This window comes from Helianthus annuus, chromosome 11 (genome assembly GCF_002127325.2).
Source record: "Helianthus annuus cultivar XRQ/B chromosome 11, HanXRQr2.0-SUNRISE, whole genome shotgun sequence".
Lineage (NCBI taxonomy): Eukaryota > Viridiplantae > Streptophyta > Magnoliopsida > Asterales > Asteraceae > Helianthus > Helianthus annuus.
The window spans coordinates 133840656-133861494 of NC_035443.2; the positions used below are offsets into that span (position 1 = coordinate 133840656).

A 20839-nucleotide genomic window follows, 5' to 3' on the forward strand; every position below is an offset into this window, starting at 1 on the left:
TACTTGTGTTTTGAAACACCTTTCATATGGATTTGGTTTGGTTTAATGGCAATTAATTTTACTATATATATATATTGTTCTATATGATTGGTGGCTTGATCCTGGTCAGTCACACTCCCAAGCGGTGATACTCCGCAGGTGGATTTTGGGGGTGTGACAGATTGGTATCAGAGCCATTGGTTATAGAGAACTTGGTTTTAATATGGGAAAACGTTTTTATTAAAACCGGACTATAACCAGAACAGTGCTCTCAACGATCCACAACGACGCTTCGCTCCACGTGCAAGACTCGACATCTTAGGTAATAAGGTTTATGTTTATTGCCTACTTGTTAGAATTGCATAGAACCTTGCTCGTAGTATGCTTAGATTACATTGCTCACTATTTGTTATTACTTGAGAACACCTGTGTGCTTACACTCTTCTGTCATCGCACTATTCGCGAACATCTCTCACTCATGTTCTCCTTGATATCAAGATCATGGGTGGACGCGTTAACCTAACTCAAGCCCAGTTGGCGGCTTCGATCACTGAACAAGTTACCGCAGCACTCGCAGCTGCCCAGGCAGGAGGTGTAACCTGCCATCACCACTTACTCTAGGATCTTTAGATCCTACTCGTGCTCAAGTATGTTTACTCTTACGCACACGACAGGTCAACACGCTCAGCCACCTGTCTGCACATTCAAGAACTTCATGGACTGTCGACCAAGCACGTTCAGTGGCACGGAAGAAGCAGTGGGACTACTCCATTGGTTTGAGAAGCTCGAGTCAGTATTCGAAATGTGTGAATGCCCTGAGGCTCGCCGGGTGAAGTACGCCACTGGCACTCTCGAAGGAATAGCGCTAACTTGGTGGAACGCGCAAGTACAGATCCTAGGGTTGGCAGCTGCTAACGCCACACCTTGGGAAGATTTCAAGGAACTGATCAAACGAGAATACTGCACACGCGATGACATCCACAAGTTGGAAGTGGAGCTTTATCATGTGAAGATGACGGGGTCAGAGATTGAAGCTTATACGAAACGGTCGAACGAACTGGCCATCTTGTGTCCAACCATGGTGGACCCTCCGATCAAGCGTATCGAAGTGTACCTCAAGGGTCTAGCCTCAGAGATTCAAAGTTATGTGACATCGGCCAACCTTGCTACTATCCAGGATGTTACTCATCTTGCTCATCGCCTCACAGGTCAGGCAGTGGAACAGAACAAGCTGCCTAGACGCATTGGTGCTACTACTACTACTTCTGCTATTCCCAGTGACAACAAGAGAAGGTGGGATGGAACCTTCAGCAAGGGTTCAATTTCAGTTCAGTCTCAGGCACGGCAACGAAAGATTGATGACTATCAGAGCACTGGTCGGCAATCTTCTGGTAGTCAAGGGTTGTAACCTCGTCTTAGTTGGTCAGACATTCTCCATCAACCTCATTCCCTAGTCTTGGGTAGTTTCGACATCGTCATTGGGATGGATTGGTTATCCCAACAGCAAGCGGAGATCCTATGCAAAGAAAAGATTGTTTGTATTCCCCGTTCTGGTCAAGAACCTCTCGAAGTTCAAGGCGACAAGAGTGGTGCTGTAGTGGGCATCATCTCCTTCCTTAAGGCCCAGAAGTGTTTGCGAAAGGGCCACACTGCTATGTTAGCACTTGTTACTGACGCATCATTGAGAGAGAAAAGAATAGAGGATATTCCAGTTGTACGCGAATTTCCTCAAGTGTTTCCTGAAGATTTACCTGGTCTACCGCCTCATCGTCAGGTCGAGTTTCAAATCGAGCTAGCTCCAGGAGCAGCACCTATAGCTCGCACACCATATCGTTTAGCTCCAACTGAACTGGAAGAAATTTCAAAGCAACTACAAGAGCTCTTGGATAAGGGCTTTATTCGTCCAAGCTCTTCGCCCTTGGGAGCTCCAGTACTATTCGTGAAAAAGAAGGATGGCACTTTCAGGATGTGCATAGACTACCGCGAACTGAACAAGGTCACAGTGAAGAACCGTTATCCTCTTCCTCGTATTGACGACTTTTTCGACCAGTTGCAGTGGTCGAGTTACTACTCCAAGATTGATCTAAGGTCAGGGTACCATCAGCTGAGAGTCCGGGATGAGGACGTCTCCAAGACAGCATTCAGAACTCGCTACGGTCACTATGAGTTTCTAGTCATGCCATTTGGGCTTACGAACGTGCCTGCGGTTTTCATGGACCTTATGAACAGGGTGTGCAAACCTTATCTTGACAAGTTTGTTATTGTTTTCATTGATGACATCCTGATCTACTCGAAGAATCGGGAGGAACACGAGAAGCACTTACGACTTATTTTGGAACTCCTACGAACGGAACAGCTATACACTAAGTTTTCAAAATGCGACTTCTGGCTTCGTGAAGTCCACTTCTTAGGCCATGTGGTGAACAGGGATGGGATTCATGTCGATCCATCCAAGGTAGATTCGATCAGGAACTGGCCTGCACCGCGTACACCAACGGAAATACGCCAATTCTTGGGTTTGGCGGGGTATTACACACGATTCATTAAAGACTTTTCGAGGATCGCACGGCCGCTTACTATGCTGACACAGAAGGGTGTCACCTACTGTTGGGGCAACACTCAGGAAACTGCTTTTCAGCACTTAAAGGATAGGCTTTGCAGCGCACCTATTCTCTCATTGCCAGAAGGCACGGATGATTTTGTGGTCTATTGTGACGCATCGATACAGGGGCTTGGTTGTGTATTGATGCAGCGTGATAAAGTTATTGCCTACGCTTCGCGGCAACACAAGGTTCATGAACGGAACTACACGACGCACGATTTAGAGCTGGGAGCTGTTGTTTTCGCGCTCAAGATATGGCGACACTACCTGTACGGTACCAAGTGCACTATTTACATCGATCACAGGAGTCTCGAGCATATCTTCAAGCAGAAGGAATTGAACATGCGTCAACGACGATGGGTCGAGTTACTTAATGATTACGAATGTGCCATCAAGTACCATCCAGGCAAAGCCAATGTTGTGGCTGACGCTCTCAGTCGGAAAGACACTCTACCTAGGCATGTACGAGCCTTGCAGTTCACTATTCAGTCTGATCTTCCTGCACAAATACGAGATGCTCAGGTGGAAGCATTGAAACCAGAAAACGTAAAGGCTGAAGCCTTACGCGGCTCAAGACAACGGTTAGAACAAAAAGAAGACGGCGCCTACTATGTAACAGGGCGCATTTGGGAACCATTATATGGCGGTTTACGAGAACTTGTGATGGATGAAGCTCATAAGTCTCGCTACTCGGTACATCCAGGTTCGGATAAAATGTATCACGACATCAGAACTACATATTGGTGGCCTAGCATGAAGGCCCATATAGCAACTTACGTCGGCAAATGTTTGACGTGTGCAAAAGTCAAAGTGGAGTATCAGAAACCAGCGGGCCTACTTCAGCAGCCCAAGATACCGCAATGGAAATGGGAAGAAATTTCCATGGATTCTGTTACTGGCCTACCTAGATCCCAGCGTGGGAATGATACTATTTGGGTGATCATAGATCGACTCACAAAGTCTGCTCATTTCTTGGCTATCAAAGAAATGGATAAGTTTTCTACCTTAGCAGACGTCTACTTGAAAGAAGTTGTTTCGAGGCACGGAGTGCCAACCTCTATTATTTCAGGATCGGGATGCACGATTCACTTCAGAACTATGGCAAGCAATGCACAAAGCTTTTGGCTCTCGATTAGACATGAGCACAGCTTATCACCCTCAGACGGATGGGCAGTCTGAGCGCACGATTCAAACCCTAGAAGACATGCTTCGGGCATGTGTTATTGATTTCGGCAACAGCTGGGAAAAGCATCACCTGTTAGTGGAGTTTTCATACAACAACAGTTACCGCACCAGCATTCAGGCCGCTCCATTCGAGGCATTGTACGGACGTAAATGCCGGTCACCTCTCTGTTGGGCAGAGGTGGGGGATAGTCAGATTACAGGTCCAGAAATGGTAGTTGACGCTACTGAACGAATAGCACAGATACGACAACGCATGGCAGCAGCTCGTGATCGCCAGAAAAGCTACGCTGATAAACGCAGAAAACCGCTCGAATTCCAAGTTGGGGATCGAGTGCTACTCAAAGTCTCACCCTGGAAGGGTGTGGTTCGATTTGGTAAACGGGGCAAGCTCAATCCACGGTGTGTTGGACCGTTCGAAATCACTGAAAGAATCGGCAAAGTGGCCTACAGGCTAAACCTACCAGCTGAACTCGGTGCAGTTCACAACGTATTCCACGTGTCGAATCTGAAGAAGTGTCTGTCAGATGAGACCCTCGTAGTTCCTTTTAAGGAACTCACTATCGACGAGCGGTTGCAGTTCGTCGAGGAACCAGTTGAAATCACGGACCGGGATGTCAAGGTCCTCAAGAACACTAGAATACCTCTTGTACGAGTTCGTTGGAACTCCCGTTGTGGCCCAGAGTATACCTGGGAACGAGAAGATCAAATGAAACTCAAGTATCCCTAGTTATTCGGAAACCGTGCAACCACCACTGAGGCTGAAGCTACTACTGCAGAATTTCGGGACGAAATTCCAAATCAACGGGGGGATGATGTGACACCCCAGGAAAACTAGTAAACGATGCAACTTACCTAGCTTCCTCAGTAACCGCATGCTAAATTTCGGGACGAAATTTCTTTCAAGTTGGGGATAATGTGACAACCCGAACTCTTGAGGTTAGTGTTGTCTAGGTTAGTGAGTCTTGTTCAGTATTATTCTATACGTCATGGTCTGCATTATACTGGGATGCACGTGTTAAGTTTGTTAAACGTGCTTATTAATTCTATGTCACAGTCTACGATACGTTAAACGTGTTATGTGCTTGACTACCCATGTTGCAATGGTATAGCCTCATGTATGTAATAGAGAAAGTATTTGTATTGAGAAAGTATTTGGTTTAGTTACACTTGGGCCTACACTCCTCTCAACAATCAGTCTCGGCCTATGTTACCTGAAGTTCAATCGGGTCTTAGTGGGCCGGTTAGTTGGATGTTAGATATATTCCCACACACCGAAACAGTGGTTGGGCCAGGTGAGGCCCAAGTGAATAATTGTTTTGTTTGGGGCCGGTTATACAAACATTATATACTCACACAAGAAATTACGTAACTTTTTAGCAAACACATATTCAAACCCTACCTATTTCTAGTTGGTGTGCGGCAGGAGACCCCCCCCCCCCCTTCAAAGATTTTTGTGATCGAACACGTCTTTCCCCGCCCTGGTTAGTATAACTTCTCAATGTTTTGAATCTGATTCTTTTGGTCGTGTAAACATGGTGGTAGCGATACATGGTTGTTGCTGCCGATCATGTTCATATCTGATGTTAAAAAGGGTTAACTGTTTGCTTGATAATAAGGTTTGATAATAGGGTATTAATCATTAATAATCTGTTGTTTATCTGTTGGTTAATGTTCTTGTGTTTGATAATGGTTACGTTGACTATTATGATTTAATTATTATGTCAATTGTTTGTGATATATAAATAAGTCCTCGATCGAATCAAATGATATTGCTAACTCACGTGAATTGAAGTGTGAATTGAATTTGCTTGCTAATTGGTCAAAGAAGAGTAAATTGCATGTGATTTGTATCAAAAAGTCTTGATAACTCATGTGATCTGAACAAGATATCATCGGTCCAATAAGACAATATTTTAGTGCTCAAGTCATGATTAATGCATATGTTAGCATTGCATGAGTATCAATTCATGATCAGAATATGTAGTGGTTAATTTAGGGTAGCATGTATATTAGATTTGACTAGTGAGAATATGTTATGCATCTATGTATCGGTTGTGATGGTTACCAACTTATTATGATAATCAGTGAGGAATTATTTGCATATATGTTGTTATTTGATGTTAACAGTTAGTAATGCATGCTAGTCCGAATTTCATTTAAGAGGTAAAGGTCCGACTTTTTGTAGATTACATGGCCCGACCTTTGTTGGTGAACATGGTCCGAAATTCTTAAAGTGTTGTGTGTGTGTGTCCGAGCTTTAAACCAAGGACAAGACTGTCTGAGTTTTAGTAAATGATGGATGGTCCGACTCTTTAAGCAAGGGGAGTCCGACTTTTGTTGTGTGTAGAGGGTCCGAGTTTTGGGGGAAGCCCCCTTGTCCGACTTTGTGACCCCCTTGCCCCTTGGCCCGAGTTTCAAACCCACACCCCTTTGTCCGACCTTGTGAGGAGAAACTCTCCCATGTCCGAGTTTTGGGGGGTGTTTCCCCTTGTCCGAGTTTTAAAAGGGCAAGGCCCTGTCCGACTTTGTGTGATGATTAAATTGAAGCCATGAGTTGAATCTGTTAAGATATGTATGTTACTTTGCTAAGCCACTAACTCCGTTAAACTTGTTAAGTTTATTAACGCTGTTAAATGTATTAAGTATGTTAACTATGTTAACTCTGTTATGATAACTATGTTATGTGAGTTAACTGTAATATGTTTCTGATTAACTCTGTTATGCATATGAACTATGCAAAGTGTATTAATTCAGTTAAGTGCGGATGATATTGTTAGATTAAATTGAGAAAGCCTTTAAGTGAAACGTGGATTGTATGAATGTGATTAACTGACGTATGATGCATGATATCAACTGTCAAACATACTCTGTGGTATTAATTGCATGTGAAACTTTACGAACTTGAACTGATTAAGTACACGTGCTTACTATAGGACTTGATTAATTAATTGCAAGCACATAGTTAAGCATACCGAGCAAACCAAGGTGAGTTCACACTCTTACTAAGGCATGGGATTCCCAGGGCACGGGAATTGGGATTGAAGGAATGAGATTGAATAGAATCGTACTTACACTATTACTAGACTACCATACCATCGTCCTCGGTTGTGCAGGACACATACGTAAAACCTACGTATACTTGTATTGCTCACTGTCCTCAGGTTGCGAAGGACACTCACGTAAAACCTTCCTGAACTTATACTCATTACTGCCTCGGTTGTGTCAGGCACTTACGTAAAACCTACGTAAACCCCCGCGTACCCCTATCCTCGGTTGTGAAGGATACTTACGTAAAACCTACGTAAATTTGTACGTATTACTGTTCTCGGGATATGTAGAACACTTATGGTTACGAATAGTCTAGTGGATATACAACATGGGAAGCCCCCACCAATAGAACGTACTATCGGCCCAGTAGAGCCACATGTTACCAACGAACTTACTATTACGCACTTACTTTCTGTGAACTCGCTCAACTAGTTGTTGATCCTCTGTTACATGCCTTGCAGGTCGTTAGATACATGGAGCTTGCACAGGGAGGAGCTGGTCGTTGTGGGTTTGGATCGTGATTGTTTTGTTAAACACTTATGACATTTGATACTTTATTATGATGGGTTTTAATTATACGCTTCCGCTAAACAGTGATAACTTACTTGTGTTTTGAAACACCTTTCATATGGATTTGGTTTGGTTTAATGGCAATTACTTTTACTATATATATATTGTTCTATATGATTGGTGGCTTGATCCTGGTCAGTCACGCTCCCAAGCGGTGATACTCCGCAGGTGGATTTTGGGGGTGTGACATCTTCGCACTTTCGTGATGGACGAATCTCATAAGTCTCGATATTCCATCCATCCTGGTGCTGATAAAATGTACAAGGATCTTCATACCAAGTTTTGGTGGCCTGGCATGAAGAAAGATGTTGCCTTGTATGTATCGAAATGCCTAACTTGTCTCAAAGTCAAGGCTGAACATCAACGACCTTCTGGTTTGCTTGTACAACCAGAAATACCGGTTTGAAAGTGGGAGAACATTGCTATGGATCTCATCACTAAATTACCGCGTACTTCCAAAGGTCACGATGCTATTTGGGTTGTCATCGATCGATTAACGAAGTCAGCTCATTTTATTGCGATTCGCGAGGATCTATCTGCTGATAAACTTGCAAAGATTTATGTGGACGAGATTGTATCACGACATGGTGTTCCTTTTGATATCATTTCCGATCGTGATGCTTGATTTTCATCTCATTTTTGGAGAACCATGCAAGCTGCTATGGGAACCCAACTAAATCTAAGCATTGCTTATCATCCCCAAAAGATGGACAATCTGAGAGGACGATTCAAACTTTGGAGGATATGCTTAGAGCATGCGTGATAGACTTTGGTGGTAATTGGGATTCTCATCTGCCATTGATCGAGTTCTCTTACAACAATAGTTATCATGCTAGCATCAATATGGCACCATTCGAAGCTCTTTACGGTCGAAAATGTCGTTCACCTGTCTGTTGGAATGAGGTCGGTGAGGCTCAGCTTACTGGACCTGAACTCGTCCTGGAAACAACAGACAAAATCAAGAAAATTCGCGAAAATCTTGTGATATCTAGAAGCCGTCAAAAGAGTTATGTGGATATGCGACGCAAGCCCCTAGAATTTCAAGTTGGAGACCATGTCCTACTCAAGGTGTCACCTTGGAAGGGAATGGTGAGATTTGGAAGGAAAGGAAAACTTGCATCACGATACGTTGGACCATTTAAGATTGTTGAAAGAGTTGGAAAGGTTGCCTATCGACTAGAGCTACCCCCAGAGCTTGGAAATATTCATCCGACTTTTCACGTGTCCAATTTGCGAAAGTGTTTAGTTGGCGCTGATCTTCACATTCCTCTCAACGAGATCCAAATCGATGAAACGATGCACTTTGTCGAGAAACCTGTGGAGATAGTGGACCGTACATTCAAACAGTTGAAGAACAAACGGATTAAATTAGTCAAAGTTCGTTGGGAGTCCAAACGTGGCCCAGAGTTTACTTGGGAACGTGAGGACCAAATGAAGGAGAAATATCCGCAATTGTTCTCACAAATTTCCTAAAGTAGGGGAGACTGTGACAACTGTGCTCTTTAATTGATGAACAATGCAAAACAACGTTAATTATCAATAATACAATGTGCTTTGGTGTTATTATATGTGTTTTAGTGTTTGGTTTCGATTTCAAGCTTTAAATCGCTTTCTGGAAAGTTATACGCAAACTGGTGCATAAACGTAATCAGTTAAACGCGAAAAACACTCTGGGATAGTGAAATAGGCTTATCACACCTTAAATAACCTTCACCTAACTTAGAAATAAGTTTTGGATGGTTTGGTGTATCGAAAACAAGTTTGTTCGATCGCATGGGACTATTTGTGTCAAACTGCGAAACTATACCAATTTGTATAGTAACGAACATTCCAGAACTTGATCATAATTTAAATATGCCCTAAATATCCTTTACATAGCTTAGAAATAGGCTTTGAGGTGTTTGGTGCGCAAAAATAAACTTATTGGTTATTCAGGGACTAAAAGCGTCAAAAAGTGCACAAGTTTGCATTTTCGCGCATATCTTACGTTCTGAATGTATCCGGACATCCAAAAAATTTATGTAATCATTAAAATATTTTATTTTAGTGATTGGCATGATAAAATCCCATTCGTCGCTTAATTTGGATCGTTATTGCGTTCGTTACGACTTTCGTCGTAATTAACCGAACAACGTAACCGTACGACCAAACGAACCAACATCCGAGATGTTTTTTAGCATGTTTTGAGTTCCCAATACTTTAACATCACTTAGAGCCTTGAAATGAGGTTAACGGGGCTTAAACGTGTCAAAAATGAGCCGAAATGCATGTTTTGCAAGTTCAGGGACTAAAACTGACAATCTGCCAAAGATGGTCAGGCGGAGCGCGTAAGACTAAGTGAAGTGTTACGCGGGGCGCGAGGGCATGCCAGACAGAAACATTGAATTTGGTCATTTAGCTCGTTTTTGCTGGTTTTGGTCTCTAGTTTTCAATGCTAGGGGCTGGTTTGTGTCTTCTCCAAGTCCCCCAATCAGTCCTTAACACTTGTATGGCTTGGATCATTGCCTCTTCTCCAAGGAATGATCCTAACGGTTTGCGAAAAACTATATATAGCCCATCCATTTCATTGTTTCATTGCTCATTTCTCTCCTCTCTTCTCTACAATCTGCTTTGGGAGCATTCTCAACTGATTGGGAACTTGGTTTTCTTGTCGAAAAGATAGCAAGGACCCTTAGTGAGCATTCTTTCATTCTTTTTATTGTTTTCCTAGTTTGAATGTCAAAAATAGTTTGACTTTCAGATTTGACCACGAGTTGGTCAACGCAAAGTTCGGTTGAACTTTGCAACGTGAATGTAATCACGTTGGTTATAATCCTTAGTGATTATACCCGCTGATTACCACGTTAACTAGGTGTAGTGACGAGTCAAAGTTTCGGTCAAAATGCGTTTTAGCACGCATTTTACAACGGAACTACTATTGGGTAACAAAACACTTTGTTTTGATACCAAATTAGTAGGTTAAACATGCTTTGACATATTTAACTCGTCACTTTTAGTTAGTGCTTGTTTAGAGTCGTAAGTCGAGCGGTCTAAACCACCGCTTAGACTTTCGAACTCGACCCGTTTGGTCGATCTTTAGGATCCGACCAAGCATGTTTAGTGACCATAGTTGCATAAGGAATAACCTTCCGAGGTTATACCTTATGGTCACCGAGTTTAAGTAGTTGTATGATAGGTAGATTATATGCCTTAGGTAAATTACCAAAATGCCCTTTTCATGCATAATTGGATTTTAAGCCTATGTAACCTAAACTTTTGTCACCTAACTGATTATGCAACCTATTTAAACATGTTTAGGCATATAATACTTGTCATAGGACTAGTTAGACGTCTCGAACGCGCGTTTGCGCGCACGACGTGTTAAAGTAGCGTAAGCTACCTTAATGGGTCGCAATGGGTCGAAAGCACTTAGGTTAGGTTCCAATTAAGAATGTAGGCTTTGTTAAACCATATCACATGAGTTCCATCACTCATTTGGTTTACAAGACCTCATTCTGTCCGATCTTTCGATTTACGCGTCTATTGTTTGACTAAGTGATTCGATTATTAGGTGCTTCTTGAGTTTCCTTGGTTTGATTGAGCTTGTTGAGTTCTTTAGATTGAGGATACTTTGCACTTCAATGTGAGTGCATAGTTCCCCTATTTTACTGTTTTCAATTGTTTTGGGGTGATTCATATGTACAAAACGAATTTCAAGGTTTAAACAATGATTTCAAAAACGATTAAGATGGTTTATACAAAACTAATAACGATTTCAATAATGTGAACAAACTTGTTGGTTGTAATTACATAACGAATGACATTCACTAGCTCTGATCAAGCCGACCAGTATTAGGTTATGGTACCATAGGATCTGACAAATCCCATTATCAGACTACACCCATGGTTATGTGTGGGGGTTATGTAGGTAACGACCGAATCTGTGATTATTAACTTACCCTTTGGTGGTTTGTTAATACGAGAAACGAGGTAGTCGAGTCACAAAGGTTTGAATGTTGTTAACGAGATGACCAAAAGTAGTTTCACTATTAAAACGAATACGATTTTGGGACGAGTTAAATGATTTGAAACGAGATACACAATTTGAAACGAGTTAGACGAATTAAACGATTGGTTTTGGGTAGTGATTAGATAATGGGACGGGTGTAGCATGATAAAAGCATGGTAGATACGCCGCTGGTACATCTTAGATATAAGTGCTTCTATCATATTACATTGCGTGTCATTATTTAGTTCACTTGGGAAACGATTTGAAACGATGTCACAGTTTTTGAAATGATATAAACCATACGAGTTTTATTAACGAGTTTTTAAGAGATGTTATACGATTTGGTTTATTAAAACAAATGTTTTTGGGTTAGGAGTCATGGCTACGAGATTTTATAAACTATAATCAATTCGATTTGAGTTGGTTAACTATGATGCAATACACTTTTCAAAACGAGGTTTGTATTTTGACTCTTGTAGTCTAATGAGGTAATGCAACATATAAACGAGCCATGAATCAAATACTCTCATAAAACCTATGTACTCGCCAGCATTTCTTTGTTGACTCTATTTTTATATATGTTTCAGGTGGTATTACTTGATGTTGCATGCTAGGAAGCTTGTGTTACATAGGACCTGGACGAGGCCTTAGTGACTTAAAAACAGTTATAAACAAATATGTAGTTTGTTTGTTTGATTTAAAGATAATGTACATTACTTAATAATTCAATAAAACGAAACATTTGGTTACCATGGTTGTGGAACAATAATTCTGTTGCAACACTCCCCGACGTTTCTGCCACGGTTTGTTGTTTTAACGTGGTCGGGGTGTGACACACGCGGCTAAATCTTACCCCTTTATCAGCACTTTGCGCAACTGCCTAAAGAAGGAACAGTTCCAATGGACCGTAGAGGCAGAGAACGCTTTCCGGGAGATGAAAGAGTGTTTGATTCAACTCCCAACTCTCATCGCACCACGAAAAAAAGAACCACTAATCCTATACCTGTCTGCCGCGGACAACGCGGTGGGCGTGGTACTCATAGTGGAGAGAGAAGGAGTCCAAACACCAATCTATTATGTCAGCAAAATGCTAAACGACCCAGAGACAAGATACTCCATCATGGAGAAGTTGGTGCTCGCGCTGGTACATGCATCTAGACGGCTACGCCGATACTTTGCAAATCATGTCATCATTGTGTTAACCAACTACAGGATCGGACAAATCCTCTCCAAGCCCGAAATCTCTGGAAGACTTGCAAAATGGGCCATTGAACTCGGCGCACACACCTTGATTTATAAGCCGCGCCCAGCAATCAAAGGCCAGGTATTAGCTGATTTCGCTGAGGAGGTACCAGCGAATCGCATCCAGGAATGCGAAGACGAACAAAGCCCTACACCCCCACCGTCCCCATCAGACATCTGGGAACTAAATACTGATGGTGCGTCAGACGAGGACGGTGCGGGTGCAGGTCTGCGACTCGTTAGCCTTGATGGCCAGGAGCTTACTTACGCCATCCGCCTCGATTTCAAAAGTACAAACAACGAGGCAGAATACGAAGCTTTACTAGCAGGGCTATGATTGGCAGTCAAACTCGGCGTGCCACATTTGGAAACGCATGTCGATTCATTACTAGTTGCTGGGCAAGTCCGCGGAAGGGGATATCATGATCCTCTATCTCGAGCAATCCAAGCAACAGACATCACAGTTCACCTCCTTCAACATTCGCATCCACCAGCTTCCAACACCTAGCAAAGGAAATACGTATTGAAATCCTGCAAAACCCTTCAGTACCCCTGCGCCATGTCAACGTCATCCAATACGGTACAACGTCTTGGATACCAATTATAGGATGCCTACAATCAGGTATTACCCCCGAGAGTAAAGCAGAGGCACGCAAACTACAGTACAAGGCGTGTCACTATCAAATGGGGGACAGTATCTTATACCACAGGTCATACCTGGGGCCACTCTTACGATGCGTTGACCCTCAAGATGCCACGTATCTTGTCAGAGAGATACATGAAGGAATATGTGGCATATACACGGGCCCGCGCATGGTAGTGGCCAAAATCATGAACGCTAGGTATTACTGGCCTGGCATGCACCTGGACGTGGTTAAGATCTTGCGCAGGTGTTTCAATTGTCAATGACATGCACCAAAAACATTGCGCCCAAAGAACAACCTGATCCCGGTCACCACTGCATGGCCCTTCCAAAAATGGGTAATCGACATGGTGGGACCTTTACCAGACGCACTAGGTGTAGTGAAATTTATCATAGTGGCCGTCGACTACTTCCCCAAATGGGTAGAAGCAAAACCGCTAGCCTCTACCACCGCTGTGTTAACAAGAAAGTTTATCTGGTAACACATCATCTACCGTTTCGGTCTACCAATGTGCATCGTAACTGATAACGACACCAACTTCGCTGCCGATGATTTCCAAAACTGGTTGAAAGAACTAAACATTGAACACGTCTTTTCTTTAGTGGCGCATCCGCAAGGGAATGGCAAGTTTGAAAGCATCAATAAAAGTTTAGTCGAAGGAATAAAGGCACGATTGGGAACAGCCAAGCGTGGCTGGGTCGATGAACTCCCAAGTATCCTATAGGCGCATAGGATGATGGGAACAGCCAGGCGTGGCTGGATCGATGAAGACAAGCAATGGTGAGACACCCTTCAATCTAGTCTACGGCTCTGAAGAAGTGATCCCAGCCGAATTTGGTCTCCCTTCACCCATAATGTTAGCTGTTAACAAAATTGAAAACAGCGACGAGCACATGCTTGACTTAGACCTCTTAGAAGAACGATGTGAAAATGCAACAATCAACGAGGCTAAGTACAAAAACAAAGCTTGAAAAATACTACAAATCGCGCGTCCGAATTTGCACATTCAATCCGGGAGGTTACGTTCTTCGCGACAATGAGCTTCTAACGTAGAGTGCCCAGGCAAACTTGCACCCAAATGGGAAGGCCCCTATCTCATCCAAGAGGTTTTGGGCAAAGGCGCATACAAACTACAAACGTTAAAAGGAGACACTGTCGCAAGGACCTGGAACGCACAGCAGCTCTGATGCTGCTCATTGTAAGCTGCAATTTACATTTTCTATGTAACCCAATGGCCCACAGGCCACCTATGAATAAATGAACAGTTCAATGCAATATTGTTTATCTTTTTTTTTATCACAAATGCGTGTTCCACTTTGCGGTATCTACAAAAACAGATTGGCAAAATCTTCATTCGCGATACCATACAAAGTGGAAACCACACACAAATATTGTAATAGGCCAGCACGGACAAACGTTGCAGTGTATCTAGCCGGATGCATACAGCGGGTTGCTCGCAGTTTTTTCAAACCTCCTAGGCCCTACCGGGATAAAAACGTGAATTGACTACTACTTACATGACAATGGTGTACAGTATGCTCGTTACTTCACGCATTCCCTAACCAGTGGAACGTGACGGATGAAAGGTGTCGACTCACTCGCGCTCTACAACCAGCAGAGTCACACATTAACATACTTGCATGCCACCTAGACATGCAAATGACAAGCGATGACTTAGTATTATTTACATGCGCCTGAAACATTGGCCTTATATATTATTACTTCACCCGCGCTCACACAAAGACAAAGTAAATATTCTTTAATTATATACTTTGAGCCGCACATACTTGCATATCACCTTGACATGCAAATGGCAAACTCTGACTTAATGTGATTTACAAAGGCCTTAAACATTGGCCTTATAAAAACATTAACTCGCACGCGTTCAAACAAAAGCAAAAAGTAAAAACACTTGCATACTTTGAGCCAAAGCATAAATTTTATATCCAGAATACTTATACACCTATCAGGTGCATAAGGAACAAACTTTACATGGTTTCTTGAACATTTACATCAAAAGAAAGCAAAAGAAGGCACACAGGCCCAACCTAATCTGCCTTTGTACCGCTAGTGCCTGCATCATTCTTCGCACCACCAGTTCCTTCATCCTCCTCCGGTGGATCAAACAGCAGGCGCAAACGATCCACGTAATCTTCTGCCTCCAAACATTTCTCAATATCATCAAGGTTGGGAATGGAAAGTTTGTTATACGCATCCACCGCAATGATGTAAGCAGCTTCGGTATCTACGCCATGGAACTCTGATCGTTCATCAGTAAGTCTACTAGTAACGAACAGGGTCACATCACTAAGGCATTTGTTGTAACCAGCCTTGAACCCAGCCTGACGTGTACGCTCGTTCATCTCAGCAACTGCAGTCGCGTTCTCAGGTGAGTCAAGTATGGTTTCCATAATCTGAAAACATGAGAGTAACAAGATTAACAAAGGCAAACACAAAGATAAAAAGGACACCAGGTACTTACATGCGCGATACCGTGCTCACGCATCCATGCACAATCCGCAGTAACCTAACCGAAGGAGGTGGTCAACCCATCTCTGACTTCCTCAGCTTGACTTGCCCGCACCTCAGCTTCAGTGGCACGGGAACTCACTTCCTCAATGATAGTTACTCGGTTCTGCACTTCAGCCTGTTCGAAATACGCACAGAAAAGTATAAGCGGACAATGTATTACACTTATCAAAACAAGGAAACAACTCATCATAGTCATAGTTCATACCTGGAGTTCCTCCACAACCTTGTTTAGCCTGGTGCGGTCAGCATTCGCATCCACAAGCTCTTGGGCAGCACGCGCCTCCGCCTCCTTCAGCGCGGTAGCACCGCGTGTCTCTGCTTCTTTAACAGCCGCTTCGGCTGCGGCCTTTTCCTTGACCAACGCGGTGTTTGTGGCCTTGAGATTATTCAGCTCCTGGCGAACACGGAAAAGTTTTTCATTCTATCTAGCACAAGCTTCTTTCCAAAGCTTGCGCTCATCAGAAAGTAGTTTTGCAAGAGAACGAACATGTTCAAGACCGGCAGATGCGGCCCACCTCTCAGTCTGCTTTAACTTCTCAAAAGCAGCTTTATCTTTCTCCAACTGCTCTGCCCCTTCTCGAGCAGCCTTCACCATCACCTCAGCTTCATCCCGCAGCCGAATGGCTTCCTCTTCTCTACGAGCTAAGACATTATAGTCTTCCATAACCGTATTCGCGATTATGGAACTTCCAACAAGCATGGAAGCAAGCTGGCCCTACAAATATGGGCGACTTAGGCTGCGAGCCTGCGCAGTCTCAACAGGGGTCCCCGAACCCCTCAAAATCTCCCTGTAAGAAGAAGGATCTTTCAACACATCATCCCCCTGTAAAAAATTCCAAGGGGGACGATGGAAGTCAAAACTCTGCTCTTCCGCATAAGAACGATAGTAAAACTCCAATTCACTCTCCCCCGGCTGAATTGAGGGTTAATCTTCAACCCCCGTGCCCGCGGCAATAGAACTGGATGTGTTTTCAAAAACAGGGGATTTTGGCTTCCCACCCCCTGACCACCATCATCTTGCGGATCAATTAAGTTGTTGGAAGAGTCCAACGTATCAAAGATTGTCCCACCCGCGGTTTCCTTTGAGGCCTGCTCTGCATGAACAGACGGCAGAGTATCCCCACTACTCACCACTTCAATAGAAGGGTTTTCATCACCCTTCTTCTGGGTTTCCACATCCACCACTTTCGGTGAAGAAGCCGGTGTAGCAAACACGGAGACCGGTTCCTCACGAGGTTCTACAAAAGCAAAAAAACATCTATCAGATAAACTGCGGCAATAACGCTTGTAAAACATACTATCAACTTAACAGTTGAGACCGCATGTTTTGGCATCGGGACCGCAGTCGCCCGAGTTTTCCTAAACTTAGGGGCCTTCTCCCCACCAGCAACAGAGGCGACTGCCTTCCATTTCTTATCATCAATGGGCTTAGTACCCGCAGTCGCACCACCTGCACCCGCAGAACCACCTGGAACACCCAAGCCCTCAAGGGTGTCAGACACTACTACGTAATCTTCATATTTGCGTAAACGAGTATGAAGGATACCTGCCACCTCCGGCACCAAGGAGGGAACAGAAACCGCCTCGTGCGTCTTCTTCTTACGTTGACATTTATCACCAAACTTCAGCACAGTCTCCTTTGGAACACCCTTTGCAGCAGGGTCTCCAAACGCCCCAAGATGACATGCGTTTTCATCACAAAATAGTCACCAGGAACAAGTTACTCAAGAACAGTACAGGAAGAATAAAGTACGATACCTTTGCCTCTCGGCAACACCGCATTCAACGCGGCTTAATCGGGCATTCGGAAGTTGCCAATATTGGTGCGGTTCCATCCTTCTTCACCCGCATTGCACCTCACTATATCAATCTTGCCCTCAAAGTCAGGGCAAAACATCCTCCATAAAGGAGCTTCCTCTGTCAACCCATCTACAAAAATTATTAACACAAACAGGAAGGCAAAATAAACACACAGATGAAAAGACACTTACCATCATTCTTCTCCCACAGAACAGGCCTTGCTTTCCTTTCTAGCCTTCCAATTATCATCCGAAGCACCCACAACTGCCTGTTATCCAACTTAACGGAACCAATGATACGCAACCTTGGGAACCAATCCACCGTCTCCTCTCTGGGGACACTAATGTTCTCGGTTATAATCGTCCCCGTCACATTCCTAAACTGCAGCTTTGCAGTAATCGCAGCAGCCTTAAAATAGAAGAACTTGGTCTTCCATTTAGTCATGCCCTAGGGTGGGAGCATCAACTTGGGAGCATGGTCTCGCTGACGGAAGGAAAAGAAGCCCAGTTGCACGGTCAACTGGTAAAAACGCCGGAAATCTCCCACCGACGGCTCTATACCTAGAGCACAAAATGTATACTCAAAGTTTCGAACTCGAATCATCCCTAACGGACTAAGTTGAGAAATATGGAGTTTGTAATATTCCAATATTTCCACCACAAACACTGTCAAGGGAAGCCGGAGATTGCAGTCCCTAAAAAAGTCGGCAAACATGGTGACAAACCCTGCCGGAGCATCACCGGCGGTGTCACCCTCCTGGGGATGTCTAGCCCCATATTCATCGGGCATTTGGGTGTTCGTCAACAACGTCTGGAATGCCGACTCCGTCCACCTCAAAACCGGCAAGTTCTTGCCAGGAGCGTTCACTTCAGCCTCCTCCTCCGCCGTCGGCGACGACGGTTCAGGATTTTCAACAGCAGTAGACACCGGATGGGAAGGCTCTGCCATTGAGAAAAGAAACTAACAGACGAGTGCAAGAAACTCTGAAAACTCTCACCGGAAAATCAAACTTTTGATCGGAGAAGACAAAGAAATCGGTTTTATCTCACCGGAATATTTTTGAAATTTCGATAAGTGAGGGGAAACCCTAAAGGGTTTCCCCTTTTATACTCATCGCAATTAATGCGATCACAGAAACCGAACAGATGTGCAAATCCGGAGCCCGTCATGCGTCGCCACGTGTCCAACGACGGTCTCTCTGACAGTTACCACGCGCGCATGGCCGCCCACACGCCTGACATTAAACGACCTTTTGCACTCCTGCTACAGTGCATTAATTACCTCGGGCAGTGCAAACGTCCTTTCATTTCAGCACCTGCCAGGTAAATCTCACCAACTTCTACCAACCCCTACGTGCGGTCTACAACGTTAACAAAAAGCGACAAATGAAGACAAAACTCATGTACACGGCATGTCGTTTTTTACATACCCCCTCAAAAAAGAAAAATATATATATACACATTGTGTAATGGGGGACAACCAAGATCTTCATATCTACATTTCCACACGTGGAATATGTGGAGATGACACACACGAGCCCGCATAGGTGTGTCAGTTACTCAGAACCAGCAATGTTCTTTGGACTGCGAAAACCGCACCGCAAGAACAGGCAAAGCACCATGCCTTAGAGCTTCTTCAAGCTTCAAATCCCTCGTTTCCGGTTCACAACCACAGAGGGGAAAGAAACAGCTCCTCCACAGGGAAAGGACATGTATGATGAGCGATCGCACATCAGCAACCCTGACTCCTGAACCTTCAAGAGCTACATCCGATGCGAACCTCTTTTAAAGCGAGTCTTCTGTTATAAACCGGAGACACTCATGATTCGCTGCGGTCGTCCCATGAATATGGAAACGGTAGCTACGGAAGAGCCACGACTAAGTCATCACACAGATGATCAAAGCTACTTCATGGAAAACTGTTCCTTAACTTCCGATGAAGGAATGTGGCTACAGAACGAATGCGGACGAGTTTCACCCAGATTCTTAACTATCCGCAGTGATCTCATTGAGCAACAAGCCAAGCAATGATGGTAACAAGTCTGCTTATGACTTTGTTTACCAACCAGCTGACTGCATAGAATAAACAATGGTGGGCTTTAAACATGCCTATGACCATGTTTATTTGACCATTGTTCATCTGAACGATTCGCATTATTCGACCAAACACGGTCAACAATGCAGGACAGACCCACACATTGTTCGACCAAACACGGCCAACGATGCGTGGGAACGAGGTAACCGCAAAGGACGTACGGTTACTTGAAAGCTAAACTGGAAGAAAACGAACACCCCACAAAGTAGGGATCATCGTTACATGTCCAGTTGATAAACATAAAGCAACAGCATGACACTTTCGTATTGCATCAGCAACCGCAAAGGTTACACCTAGAGTTGCGAGCAATAGAGAGTTCGTACTCATATTCGGCCACCATCTCAAAGGTTGGTTCGGCACACCAACAGGTGATAATCATGCTCGATGACATCAGAAAAAGGTAGGCACACTACCAGAGTCATCAGATGATGTTAGAGCATCAGCCTGAACTTGCTCACCGGTACGGAAGAGTCATCACACGACTCTACCAGATCTCCAGCTTGATTTACTTGAAGCAGGAGCCACCGGTCCGGCCTAGAATCTTCTCCAAACCGACTTCACAAACACCCACTCGACCTACTAGTCCAGTGTTCCTCCCACCGGCAACTTGCATGAGGAAGCAACCTTAGACTGGGGGGCCTTGAAGGGGTATGGTCCCAAATCTCGCACCAAAGCAGTCGCGAGTGACCATCACCCTTATCAAATACTCCCACCGGCTAAGACTTATCTGCGTCCGTGCGGGCACACTCGAACACAGATACCGAACCCAATCTGTCAAGTGATGAGAAGCCTTACCTTGTGTATGAAAAGGGATGTCACACATAGCGATGCGGTCCAACACCGCATCCTATACACATTTTCGTCACGAAAAGGGATCTAGGTAACAACAACGGTTACCGCATACGGCGATGCGGCCTGGCACCGCATCCCGTACACATCTTCATCATACCAGGGGACGCGGAAACAACTGCAGTTACTACGGGTTGCGATGCAGCCTGACACTGCATCCTATCCACAGAACAAGTGGGACTGACACCTTAACAGCAAGTGGCACCAATGACGGTCGCCTGTCAGCCCACACGTAAGCAGCACTGGCACACAGACTAACAGCAGCAGTGGGACGTGTTGTCACCTCCGTGACCAACAAGCCTGACA

General features: G+C 44.2%; 1 protein-coding gene across 1 annotated transcript; it reads right to left on the minus strand.

The window, feature by feature from the left end:
- Positions 1–15306: 15306 nt before the first annotated feature.
- LOC118484076 lies at positions 15307–15892 on the minus strand. The gene is made up of 2 exons (XM_035979968.1): positions 15741–15892; positions 15307–15672 (listed from the first exon to the last, which is right to left on the minus strand). The coding sequence occupies exons 1-2, from the start codon at positions 15762–15764 to the stop codon at positions 15307–15309; spliced, it is 390 nt and encodes a 129-aa protein (XP_035835861.1). The 5' UTR covers positions 15765–15892.
- Between the last annotated feature and the right edge of the window lie 4947 nt (positions 15893–20839).